The 12651-nt window shown below is 35.9% G+C and overlaps 1 protein-coding gene across 7 annotated transcripts in view; it reads left to right on the top strand.

The window, feature by feature from the left end:
* The window catches only part of MEAF6 (MYST/Esa1 associated factor 6), a 30135-nt gene that overhangs the window by 4310 nt on the left and 13174 nt on the right, over positions 1-12651 (top strand). For all 7 annotated transcript variants that reach the window (XR_466772.3, XR_466770.3, XR_466773.3 and 4 more), the window contains exons 3-4: positions 7052-7139; positions 7452-7497. Coding sequence is in view for 4 of the 7 variants with exons in the window: in XM_007492817.3 (XP_007492879.1) it covers positions 7052-7139; positions 7452-7497 (134 nt within the window). In the remaining 3 variants the exon portion in view is untranslated. The remainder of the gene's footprint in view (positions 1-7051; positions 7140-7451; positions 7498-12651) is intronic.

Raw genomic sequence — 12651 nt, 5'->3', positions numbered from 1 at the left:
CACAGAGGAAGAAAAGAAAGGAAAGGAAAGGACAGGGATGCACTTAAAGCTTAAAAATACAGTCTTGAAGCTTTTCCTGAAGAGGAGGGATTTGGATTCTTTGCCCTCTTTGAGTTAGATCTGGTAGTGTCACAGAAGCCTTTAAGGATTTGCTGTGGTTGGTGATTCCTGCTCAGGGGTACTGAGGCTACTAGTTGACTACTGAATTACAAAAGAAAAGAGGATTGTTGGCTGTCCAATGAATTCGACCAACACTAAACAGAACTTCCCAAGGCTTATCCAAACAAATGACTATTACCTGCTTGTGGGGATTAAACTTTGACACAAAAGATACTGCCAGAAGTAACCTAGACAATTTTGCCAAAGAAAGCAAGTCTTGGGCAAGAAACTAAAAACCATAGGGGCAAAAGTAGTTTATTCACTCTTGTCCATTGAAGGCAAGAGAAGAAGAAAAGAGAAATTGATTTTGGAAGTGAAGGGCTAAGAAGATGTTATCCAAGAAAGAGATTTGGACTTCTGGACCTTGGACACCTTTCATTTCCTCTCCTGGTTTTCCATGTTCCTGACTCTCCAGACTTTTCCATGTCCCAGCAGCCTTTTCACCCTAGAAGATCCCTGTGCCCTGCTTCTGTCATCATTGAGTTCTTTCCTGAACTTTTCATTTTGAGGAAGTGCCCACACTAGTTATAATATTCATTCACTCCTTTCTCAGTTCTGCTCCTGACTTCCTTCCCCTTCCCCCACTAGAGTATAATTTCCTTGCCTGTCAGGAACTGGTCTGAGTTTCTTTTTGCTTGTATTTATATCTCCCAGTGTTTAGAATACTGTCTGGTACATGATGAAAGCTTAAACCCTTATTGATTTATTTTAAAATATAGGAATAACAGATTCCTGGCTAGGGTTTGAGTAATCTTGACAAAGGCTGATGAGAGAGAGGTAACTCAGTTGATAGAGATCCAGGCCTAGAGAGGAAGTTCTGGGTTCAGATTTGGCCTCAGACACTAACTAGCTATGTGACTCTGATCAAGTCACTTAACCTCAGTTGGCTAGCCTTCTGTCTTCTGTCTTGAAAATGATTCTTAGTACCAATTCTAAGGTACCTGCTGGTGAGAAAGGATTTGCCAAATGTTTTGCAAATCAAAATGGCACTAAAGGTTTTGGCACGAGAGGGAGTTGTTTAACCACAGGCTAGAGGGTTCTCTAATCCTTATGATTTCTCAAACCTCTCCAAAATAAGAATTTAGAACAAGATATAAAGCAATTTCAGGTGTTTCCATGGTCTAGAATGCCAAGAATCTTGACCAGGTAGCAGTTCAGTGAACTAACTGCAGAGAATGCTAATGCCTAGTCCCTAACTTCATTACTCAGCAACCTCTTCCCTACTGAACACCATGCTCTGACTGGCATGGCTGCACAAGGTGAACTACTAGACTTGCCACAGATTTCAGTTCTGTTCCTCTCCCACCCTTCTCCAAGTGCTAAGGAAAATCAAAATCCAGAAGCTTGCTCAGCTAGACAGCAGTGACAGTGCTCTGTTCTTCTATAGAGCTCAGCCAAATTTGAGGAAGAGAGGGACTTGGAGTATCCTTGTGTGAGGCTATGTGGCACTCCACTAAACTTAAAGGAAAGCACTTACCTGGGGCCAATTCTGTCCCTTTAGAAATCATTTGAGGCAGAAACAGAGACCACTAAAATATAAATTGCCCAGGGGGAGAGGAAGCTGATATGCTTTTGAGGTGCAGCTCCTAGAGAAACTGCCATTGAAAGGGAGGAATCAGAAAGTGACTGGAGTGATATTTAGCACAAGAAGGTGGTTATGTTGCTTTTAATAAGGAAAAAATATCAGACTTCTAAGTCACTTGGCCAAAAAGATGGAGGGTTACAGATTTTTTTCCAATCTTCATGAAAACACCTCCAAAGTAATTATTATACACAAGAGATAAAGCATGATCTACTTGGTCTAAGCTATCAAGAACCCAAACAAGGTAAACATTTGATGAACTGACAGAGAAGGCTGATCTCTAGCCCCTAACTTGCCCATTTAGCACCCCACCTCTCACCCTTCCATTATGCTCTAGAAGCAAGTCTGTATAAGTCATATTACTTGCTTGGAACAGAATTCAACTCCACCCCCCAGCACATCCCCTTACCTTTCCAAATAGAAAAAATTTGCTCAAACTGCAACAGTAGCAAAGAGTACCAGTGCTCTGGGTTGCAACAGAATTTGGACTGACCACGAAGAGCTGGAGCAATGCATATGTATGGGAGGCTGTGTAGCACTTCACTAAATCTGATGGGGAAAGTCCAGCATCCACCTGTAGCCAGTTCTGTTCTCCCAGAAGTCACTTGGAGCAGAGACCAAGGTTGGTGAAAATGAATTGTCCAATGTGGAAAGAAGCAGAGATAACTATGAGATTTAGCCCTTAGGGACACTGCCATCAAAAGGAGAAAGATCCAAATGGAATTATAGGGGGAAATACAGAAAAAAAGGTTGAGGAAGAAAACTCAGTTAAAGGCCTTGAGTCTTAAGCAGGTAAACCAACTAGAAAGATATTAATAACAGAATGGGAACTGACTTTCAGATAGGAAACAAAGACCAGACATCTGTGAATAAGTATTGTAAAGTAAAAGAAAATAAATCAATACTGATGAGAAGACCCTCTGGATTCTCAAGAGAGCATGGAACTACAACAGGATGTTCCTGAAGAGTTGTAAATGCAGAATTTATGGCCTGAATAGCAGGAATCATTGGAAGAGTAGAAAAATGCAAATCCACGATGGCAAGTCTCACCAAAGAAAAAGGAGAGAGAATAATTGATTGAGAGTGTAATGTGGAAGAAGAGAAGCAAAAAACCACTGATACTAAAAGAAAGTATGATCACCATGCAAATAAAACATATTGATATTAAAGATATGGTACAAAGAAACAACTTAAAGATAATAGGTATCCTAGAATACAACCAGGGGAAAAAACCTCAACACCATAATGTTAAAAATAACACAAGAAAACCAATGGAACTTCTGAATACAAGAAACAAAATGCCAATTGAATTCCCTGATCACACACACACACACACACCCCAAAATGCTGCGAACTCCAAAACACATAGTGGTTAAAATTCTATTGAGAAGCAACAAATTCTTAAAGTGATGAGGAGGAAGACCTTCAAATATAAAGGAAAGGAAATTAAAATAACACAAGATTATTCTGTACCCACAGAAACTACAGGAGAGAATGGAATGTTGTGCTCCAAAGAGCAAAGGAGTTCAAGAGGGAGTCAAACATGACATGCTGTGCAATCCTGACCCTAAATATTAATAAAGAAAAGATGGGATGTTCAATGAAAAAAAGAGGTGTTTGAAATATTTGAAGTAGATGTCAAATAGAGGTGATAGTGAAGAAATAGACTTGAAATATCATGGGCTAAACTGCACAATATGCCTCTTGTAGGTAAATCAGTATTTTTTTTAATGAGGTTAAATTACAGAATGAGAGGGTACATAAAAAGGGGAAAGGGGAGAAAAATGTTTGAGGGGAATGTTTCTCTAATCTCTTGGGAGTAAGAAAACCCACAGGAAAAGAGGCAAAGAAGGAGAACATCAAAACAGGGGAAAGAAAGGAAGAAATCTTGTTTCAGTGGTGGGAGGATATACTATTTTACCATTGAGGAAAGTAGTTACCATAAAGTGAGATATGGATCTTACATTGAGGATAATCTGTGGAGATTTGGTGCTAAAAGAAACAGTTCATTCCATATGAGGAGAAAGCAAATCAGAGCTTCTGGGCACAACTTATACACAGAAGAATAGCAGGGCACAGACCAAGGGAGGAAATTCCATTGTAAATGGGAGGAAAAAGACGCAAAGTGGATAAAGATTAATCATGAACTATATAATTAGGCACAGAAAATTCTTTTCATGGACCAATATCTTTTATCACTTGCTTTTTAAGAGTGAGGCACATGGGGGCAGCTGAGTAGCTCAGTGTATTGAGAGCCAGGCCTAGAGATGGGAGGTCCTAAATTGAAATCTGGCCTCAGACACTTCCTAGCTGTGTGACCCTGGCCAAGCCATTTAACCCCCATTGCCTAAGCCCTTACCACTCTTCTGCCTTGGAACCAATACATAGTATGTATTCTAAGGTGAAAGGTAAGGGTTTAAAAAAAAAAAGTGAGGCAGAACAGGAAAAAGGGACCAGGGGACAAGATCTACAAGCATTAAAATAAAAACTGTTTAGAAGAGGGAACACAGCATAGGTACCTTAGAAGCTGGAATACAGAAACTAAAGAAGGACTAAGTATAAGAGCCTTGAATCAAAGAATAAAGATTTAGAATGAACAAAAAAGGGAAGATAAATACTGAAGAAGTGGGAAGGAATCATTTTTAAAGGCATTGAGAATAATTTTTTTAAAAGTTGAAGGGGAGGAAAGGAAGTGTGATTTTACTTGATTACTTAACAGAGGAGAAAAGAGGATAATTAACTAGAATAAAATGAGTAAGAGGAACAAATAAGTAAAATTCCAAATAGAGAAAGGGAAAACAAATGTAAGAGAGAGGGGAGTGCCTAAGGAAGGGAATGAAAAAACTACCAAGAATAGGGTTACCTTACAATAGGTTAAGTTGATATAATTGATGGGACAAAATACCTTACAAAATGCTTACAGAAGAATAAGGAAGAAAATCCTGATTTAGAGAAGAAATAACATTTGAGACAAATGGAGGGCTATATAATTATAACTCTCTTAACAATACATAAGAGCAGGCTAAACAATTCAATAAAAAGAATAAGATATAGACTCCATAACAAAACCCAAGCTCACCATTTCTTGCTTACAAGAACATGTATAAAAAGCAAAGATACGCAGAATAAAAATGAGAGACTAGAGTGGGGGGAAAGCTTATGCATTAGATGAATACAAAAAAACAGGGTCTGCTATTAGACAAAGATTTCATTAGATTAAACAAAGATTAGATAATTATGCTATTAGGCAAAGAAAAGGCAAACATTTCAAACATTAAAAGGGATAAAGAAATGAAACTTGTCAAAAGGAACCATAGAGACAAAGCTATATTGATATTTAACTTATCTAAATTCATAAAGAAAAAAGTTAGCTACAAGAAGACATTGTAATATAAAGTAACAGGAGATTTCGGTGTTCCTTTCATTTTTGGATAAATCTAACAGAGGGAAATTTAGAATAGAACAAATTGCTAGAGAAACTAGAGCTTAAAGACTTACAGATTCTTTTAAGTGAGACTGCTAAAGAATACACATTTTTCCCAGCGCCATATGGAACTTTTAAAAGATTGAACATGTATTAGGGTACAGAAATATTGTAAACCAGTGTAAAAAGCCAGAAAGAGTAAACATATCCTTTATAGACCATAGTACATATAGAATATGGAATAGTAATCTGTTCGGAGAGCAAAAAGAGAGACCCAAATGAAGACTTTAACAATTAAATTCTTTATATTGAGTGTATCCATGAATAAATAATAGAAATAGTAATGAAATGAAAGAAGATAATAATGAAAGCACACCAAATTTTTTGGAATGATGCTAAAAGTATTGTTGGGGGAAATCATATGCCTACAAATATTCATTAACAAAATAGAAAAAAATTAATAAATTGAATGCATTTTTTAAAAATTGAAAGCCAACAGATAAACAAGAAGGGGGAGATAATTAAAAGTTAGAGGAGAACTAAGTAAAATGAAAATCAAAAAAGCTATTGAAATAACAAGACTAAAGGCCTATTCTTTAAAAAATTCACAGGGGAGATATATGCTGGAGATGATTAATTGTGAGGACTTTGGGGAATCAATTCCTGTTGTATATAAAGGAGATGCCAAAGACATTGTTCATTCCTATTCCCTCCACATCCTTTCACCTAAGCAACCAAGATAACTTCATATATGCTGACTTTATCATCTATACAAAATCTTTTAAGATTTAGCTACACACTGACAAATGGTCAAGGGATATGAATAGATAGTTCTCACAGGAAGAAATCAAAGTTATCAATAATCATGAAAAAAATGTTCTAAATCCCTCCTGATTAGAGAAATGCACATCAAAACAACTCTTGAGAGTTGAGGAAAGTAGTTACCATAAAGTGAGATGTGGATCTTACATTGGGGATAATCTGTGGAGATTTGGTGCAACTCTTACACCTAGCAGATTGGCCAATATGACAGTAAAGGAAAATAATAAATGTTGGCAAAATTGGGACACTAATAGCATTGCTGGTAGTTATGAATTGATCCAACCATTCTGGAAGGTAATTTGGAATTATGCCCAAAGGTTTTAAAAGAATGCATGCTTTTTGATACAGCAAAATCATGACTAGGTCTGTCTCTCAAAGAGATAAAAAAAATGGGAACGGACCTGTTTGTACAAAAATATTTATTGCTGATCTCTTTGTAGTGGCAAAAATTTGGAAACCAAGGGGATGTCCCTCGATTGGGAAATGGCTGAACAAATTGTGGTATATTATAGTGATGGGAGGGTGTGTGTGTGTGTGTGTGGCAGTGTGTAACAGTATGTGATAGTGTGTGACCATCTCTCCCTTCCTCTGTTTTTGGGTGACTCCCTTTTATTTTGGTTTCATCCTCTTCCAATATATGAGGGTCTTTGTTCCTCTGATATTTTTCTTTCTCTTATTTCCTCTTTTTTCCCCATTTCCTTTCTCCTTCCTCTCTTCCCTATCCATTTTGGTCTTCCTAATTAATATATGGAACTGAATTATCCTTAAGTTTTCATTATTAAATAAAGCTTCCCCCCCCCCCCCCATTCTTGATTTCCAAAGCTTGTGAATCAAGTATCCTATTACTTTGAAGGGGGAAAAAAAAGGAACTAAAGTTGGTTTTTACTTCATTGTGGCATTCAGTTGCATTTTTTCCCCTGTAAGTTGATGCCTTCAATAGAAAAGGGACTTCTCATTTCTGCCATTTTTATCATTTTTTTTCCTTATCAAAGCAAGATAAGCAAAGATAAGACTTAACTGTAGACCTGGCGAGTATTTATGAGGTTTTTTTTCCTCCATTTTAGAAACTCTAATAGCAAAAATGATCGTAGGAACCGAAAATTTAAAGAAGCTGAACGGCTCTTCAGTAAATCCTCAGTTACTTCAGCAGCGGTAAGTGGGTGGGACAAGCAATTTATTTCTGATAGTTGACTAACCATCAACCTAAGGGAAACCTCATATCAATTTTTGTGACATTCACTGTTAAAAAAGAAAAAGTCCTTTTTTTGTATTTGACTTAAAAGTTTCACACTGGATAAAGAATACTTCTTCATATTTTTCCTAAATAAATCTATTTAGCCAAATAATGCTTTTCTGAAATGAGCGGTTTCCCAGGTCTCTATTTTGCAATTCTCAGATTAGAATTGAATTTCTTTTTGCTTCTGATAGTTTTACCAACTAATCTCTTGTATCTTTTTCTTTCAGGCAGTAAGTGCATTGGCTGGAGTTCAGGACCAACTTATTGAAAAAAGTAAGTTTTTTTTTTTGTTCTTATGATCTATCACAGTGTTTAAATGTTAGATCCTTTCAGTTTCTTTGAGAAACCTAGAGGAGGCCTTCATACACTTTTATTTATATATAAATACAAACCTTTACAAGTGTTAAGAGAGGGAGATTACATTATGCTTCCTTACCTCTCTCATCATTAGGGAAATTGCTTTAAAATCTTTCCTCAATTCCCTGAAAAAGCACAAGTAGGTATCTCTTTAAATCCACTGAATTAAAGTTATTAAAGAATTTTGGTTTTAAAAAGAGGTATCCTGGTGAAATGAAAAGAGTCCTAGACCTGAAATCAGCAGTCCTGGGTTGTGGGCATAGTTGTAGTATGATATTGTCTTGGTGAGTTCAGGTAGTTTCTCTCAGCTTAGTTGCACTTTTCAAAATTGAAAGTTTGGGTTAGGTGATCTCCTATGTCCAATCTAGCTCTTTCATATTATTAATTCATGATCTCTATGAATTCTTATATATAAACTGGGGCATATACTTATCTTCCCATGTTGTGCTTAGCAGCAGTAATTATTAGGGTGCTTTGGAGGACAACACTGTGCAGATTTAAGGAAATTCTACTATTTGATATGTGGAAACAGTGTTGTTCAATTGTTTCAGTCATGTCCAACCCATTGTGACTCCACTTGGGATTTTCTTGTCAAAGATAATACTGGAGCATTTTGCCATTTCCTGTTTTAGCTCATTTGATGGATGAGGAAACTGAGGCAAACAGGGTCAAGTGATTTCCCCAGGGTCACACAGCTATCTGAAGCCAGATTTGATCACAGGTCTTCCTGACTCCAGGCCCAGTGCTCTATCCACTGAGCCACCTAGCTGCCCAATACTGTTTCTGTTTTGACTTCTGAAACAGTGATTAGGTTTGGTGATTAGCTATGCATCTGTCTTTATATTTTAGTTTTTATAATTCTCCATATTGGATCTTCTTGGGAATCAACATATCTTTAGAGGAGGAACTATTCATTTATATTCAAAGATGATAGGAAACCAAAAGTCCAGTGAAGGTTACTGCCTTGGAATATGATCATTTTCTGTAGGTCAGGTACTTACTTCATGCTGCCGTTGTTGGCATTATTTAGGATGAGGATTTCTATCTCATAAGGTAATAGAAATATTAGGTAACGGTGCTTTTTTTTTTTCCTCAAAGGGAGAGTATAGCGGAATTAGGTCACATCATTACTTTTCACTACATTAACAGTAATACACAAGGCAATGAATTAACTCAGGGCAAAGGAGTGCTTGTTAACCAGTCTCTCAAACTACTTTATAAGGGGTACATGGCAAAGGTACATATTAGAAATTAGTATAATTTTGTTCTTATGTGAATGACTAGAATTTAACACTCTTTTCACAGTATGGTTCTTCCCATTAGACCACTTTCAACATCTTATGTAAACCTACTCTAGGGAGGAAAGATAAACTGATTGACAGTTCTTCAGAATGACATCTGGAGTAAATTATCCTAAGCCGGAGTTCCTGGCAACCATTGAAGATAAATCTATATCTCACATGATTCATTAGACATGTTCTTGAAAAAGATATATGTAAATTAAATAATTTAAAATATATTTTCATAAAGAAAAGCCCTTTTGTAATATATTTATTAGTTTTGACTTTGAAATTTTTTTGAATTGGCTTTCTTAAGATAAGACATATCTGTTCCTTCATGACCTCTGTTATTTATTGCACATGAAGGAAAAAAAGCTTAGTTTAAATTTATATTTAATCTTTTGATGATAAACCCCCTTTTTTCCTATTTTCTAAATTCTGGCTAGTTATTTCAAGACTTATAAACTAATATTTTGATCACTTTTTAGTTATGATAGAAAGTTTGAGGTATTCCAACCAAGTATAACACATAAAAAAGCAATCAAAGGTGTTCCAGTGGAAAAAAAAATTGAAAATAAAAGTATTTAGAGGAAAAGTGACAGTGTAGGAAAAGACCAAAAGAAATTATAAAGTTAGAAGGATAAGTTTCTGCATATTTTTCTTGGATTGTGATAATTTTATCATTTACTATGTTTCATTTCCTAAAATTCTTTTCATTTGAAAGGTTTTTTTGTTACTCATTCAAGGACAATTGTGCTTGAAGTTGCTATAAAAACAGCTTCTTTTCATTACATCAAAAATTGGCATCGTAAGAGAGGCAAATATAAATTGAGAGTTTTTATGGAGGAGTAATACTCAAATGACCTGTACCATAATATCAGACAATAAAGATGCATTTATTCTCACTAAATATGTGCCAAGCATACTGCTAGGTGCTGGGGTACCAAAGATATTTATATGCCAAACTAATTGAATGAGATATTTATTTCTAAATAATTGACTATATTTCCCTTTTTACTTGCTAAGATAATTTAATTGAACGTCATGCATTTATACTTTTCTATAACATGTAATATATGTAAAGATTTCTCTTAATGAAACTCTCTCTCTCTCTCACACACACACACACACAGTTAGGTGACTTGCCCAAGGTCTCAAAGCTATTAAGTCTGAGACCAGATTTGAACTTGGAAAGATTCATCTTTCTGACACCAAACCTGCACTCTATCCATTGCACCACGTATTTGTAATTAAATCTCTACATTGAAGCCATAATTTAACAAAGAATTTTGAAAGTTTGTAATTTATGAAAGTATGTAATTCATTGGCTTAAAGCTATAAATAACTTGTAGAGCTCTTTCTCTATGTGGACCAGTTTTGCATTTCCAGCTTCTTCTTTGGACATTTTCATTTCTGTAGGCTTAATTTGTCTGTAACTGAAGTGCCAGTTTTCCTATCAGAACCAATTTTTATTCCTAACTTTGTATTTCTTAATAGTTGAACCTACTGTCTCCTTGTGACATAGATTAGAGTATGCTTTACTCCTCTATTTTCCTAAATCCCAGGATCCTATTGGATCAACAAATCCTCTTTTCTCAAAACAGACCTTTATTTCTTTTCTGTTCCCATTAACCATCACTATAGTTTAGGCTCTTATCTAATACCTACACTACATTTAAGGATACAGATGAATATCATTTAAGTGGTTTAGTCAGTTGAACACTTATCCCAGTAATGCTGTTATTGTTCTGAACACTTTTATAGTTCTTTTCAAACTTCAAAGTTCTCTAGAACCCTCTTCAGGCCATCTTCCAAAATGGCAAATCTAATAGCTGTCATTTGGTAAAGTTACCAAAAATAATTTGAAGTGAAGCCTGGTGAATATAGAATCAAGGCTCTGAATAAATAATGCCCTTTTTGTTTGTTTGTTTTATTTAAACATTTCACAGCAAACATATCATGGACCAAATATCAGGCTACAGTTTACTCCTTTTATACTGTATAGAAGTTCTCAAAAGACTCAAGTTCTATGTATGATACTTGTTATATATATGAAGTTATGTAAAACATCTTTCCTCCTTAGCCATGGGTCCCCCCCCCCAAAAAAAAGCAAGAAAAATAATGAAAGGAAAAAAATAAATATGTTTTAGTTTGCACTCTGAATCCATCAGTTAAATATGTTTTAGTTTGCACTCTGAATCCATCAGTTCTCTCTTCTCTGGAGATGGATAGCATTTTTCATCATGGGTTTTTTGTAATTTATTGTCTTAGATCATTGTTTTGCTTAGAGTAGCTAAGTCATCTCAGTTGATCATCTTTAAAATATTGCTGTTATTGTGTATCTTGTTCTTCTGGTTCTGCTCACTTCACTTTGCATCAGTTTCTATAAATCTCTGGGAAAACCACAATGCTAAGAGGTAGGGTTAAGTTCAAGGGTGCATTCCACAAACAGAGAACCTAAGGCAAAGGTTTAGAGCTAGACTGTTATGGGTGAGTAGCAGGGAGGGTGGTTTGTTTAGACCTATGGTGGCAAACCTATAGCATACATATCAGAAGGGGCACTCAGAGCCCTCTTGGTGGGCACACGCACTGTTGCTCCAGCACAGAGTTCACCAGAGCTTATTACTAGAAAGCCAAAGGGACGTGGGGCAGGGTTGTTCCCCTCCCCTTCTTCATGCATGCCTAAGGACATTTCTCACATCACCTATCCCTCTACAATGTCTGCCATCATTGGACTAGACTGTAGAGTGGGGGAAGGGTGGGAATGTATAATAAATTTGGAAAAGCAGATTGAGACCAGATTTTGAAGGACAATTAAAAGCCAAACAGAGAAGCTTCTATTCAAACCTAAAAGAAATAGGGAGCTACTAGAATGTATTGAGTAGAAGACCAAGTATCTCTGTTCCCAATCCATGCTAAACAGCCCTACCAGATTGATTTTCTTTAAATAATCTTTCATACATAGTAAGTGCTCATGATATTGATTGGTGTCATTGCCTTTTTCAAAAATCTCTAGTGCCTAAAGGATTAAGTCCACTCTTTTTATTCTAGTATTCAAGGCCTTCTACCATGGAGCCCCAGTCTGCCTTTTAAGTTTTATTTTCAAGACCTGGAACTGCCCTTTTTAGCTAATCTCATTCTCCCAGGTGGTTCTGAAGACTCATTCCATGTTGTTGCTTTATTGACTTTGCTTATATTCCTCCTTCCTGGAATGCCCAATCCCTTCCTCTGTATTTATTTCATAATCCAGGTCAAATCCTTGCATCAGGTTTCCTTGGACATATTTTGAAATAATCTATCTTTTAAGAACTGTAGCATTTGTTGTTCCTGTAACTTACTCTTTTGGAACTTGTTTATTGTTTCATTATTCCCTCCCCCAATTAAAATTCCCCTTCCTGGATAGGTAAGTTAGATGGTAGGTAATCTGATTATCCTATAAATCTAATTAAAGGTCTCCTTACTCTTCCCAATATAGCCTTTTCAGGGCAAGACTAGGTAGCATATAGATCTCTATTCACTCTTGGGTCTGACAAGTCTCTGGAAAGAGGGAAAGGGAGGGAGATGAAAGATAAGAGGAAACCCAGGGGGTGGGAAATAAATTCTAAGTTGTGAGTAAATTTCTTTGTAAGGCTGTTCCATTAAAATATTCTTTATCTGTTTTTTAAAAGAAAAGGTAAAATAGGTTATTTTGACTACATGAAATTGAAAAGGTTTTACCCAAATAAAATTAATGCATCAGATGAAAGGAAGAAATTAGCTTGGAAAAATCTTATTAAATATCTTAAGATCA

Source organism: Monodelphis domestica, chromosome 4, assembly GCF_027887165.1.
Source record: "Monodelphis domestica isolate mMonDom1 chromosome 4, mMonDom1.pri, whole genome shotgun sequence".
Lineage (NCBI taxonomy): Eukaryota > Metazoa > Chordata > Mammalia > Didelphimorphia > Didelphidae > Monodelphis > Monodelphis domestica.
Note: the sequence above shows the minus strand (reverse complement) of the source record. Positions and strands in the feature narration are given on the sequence as shown.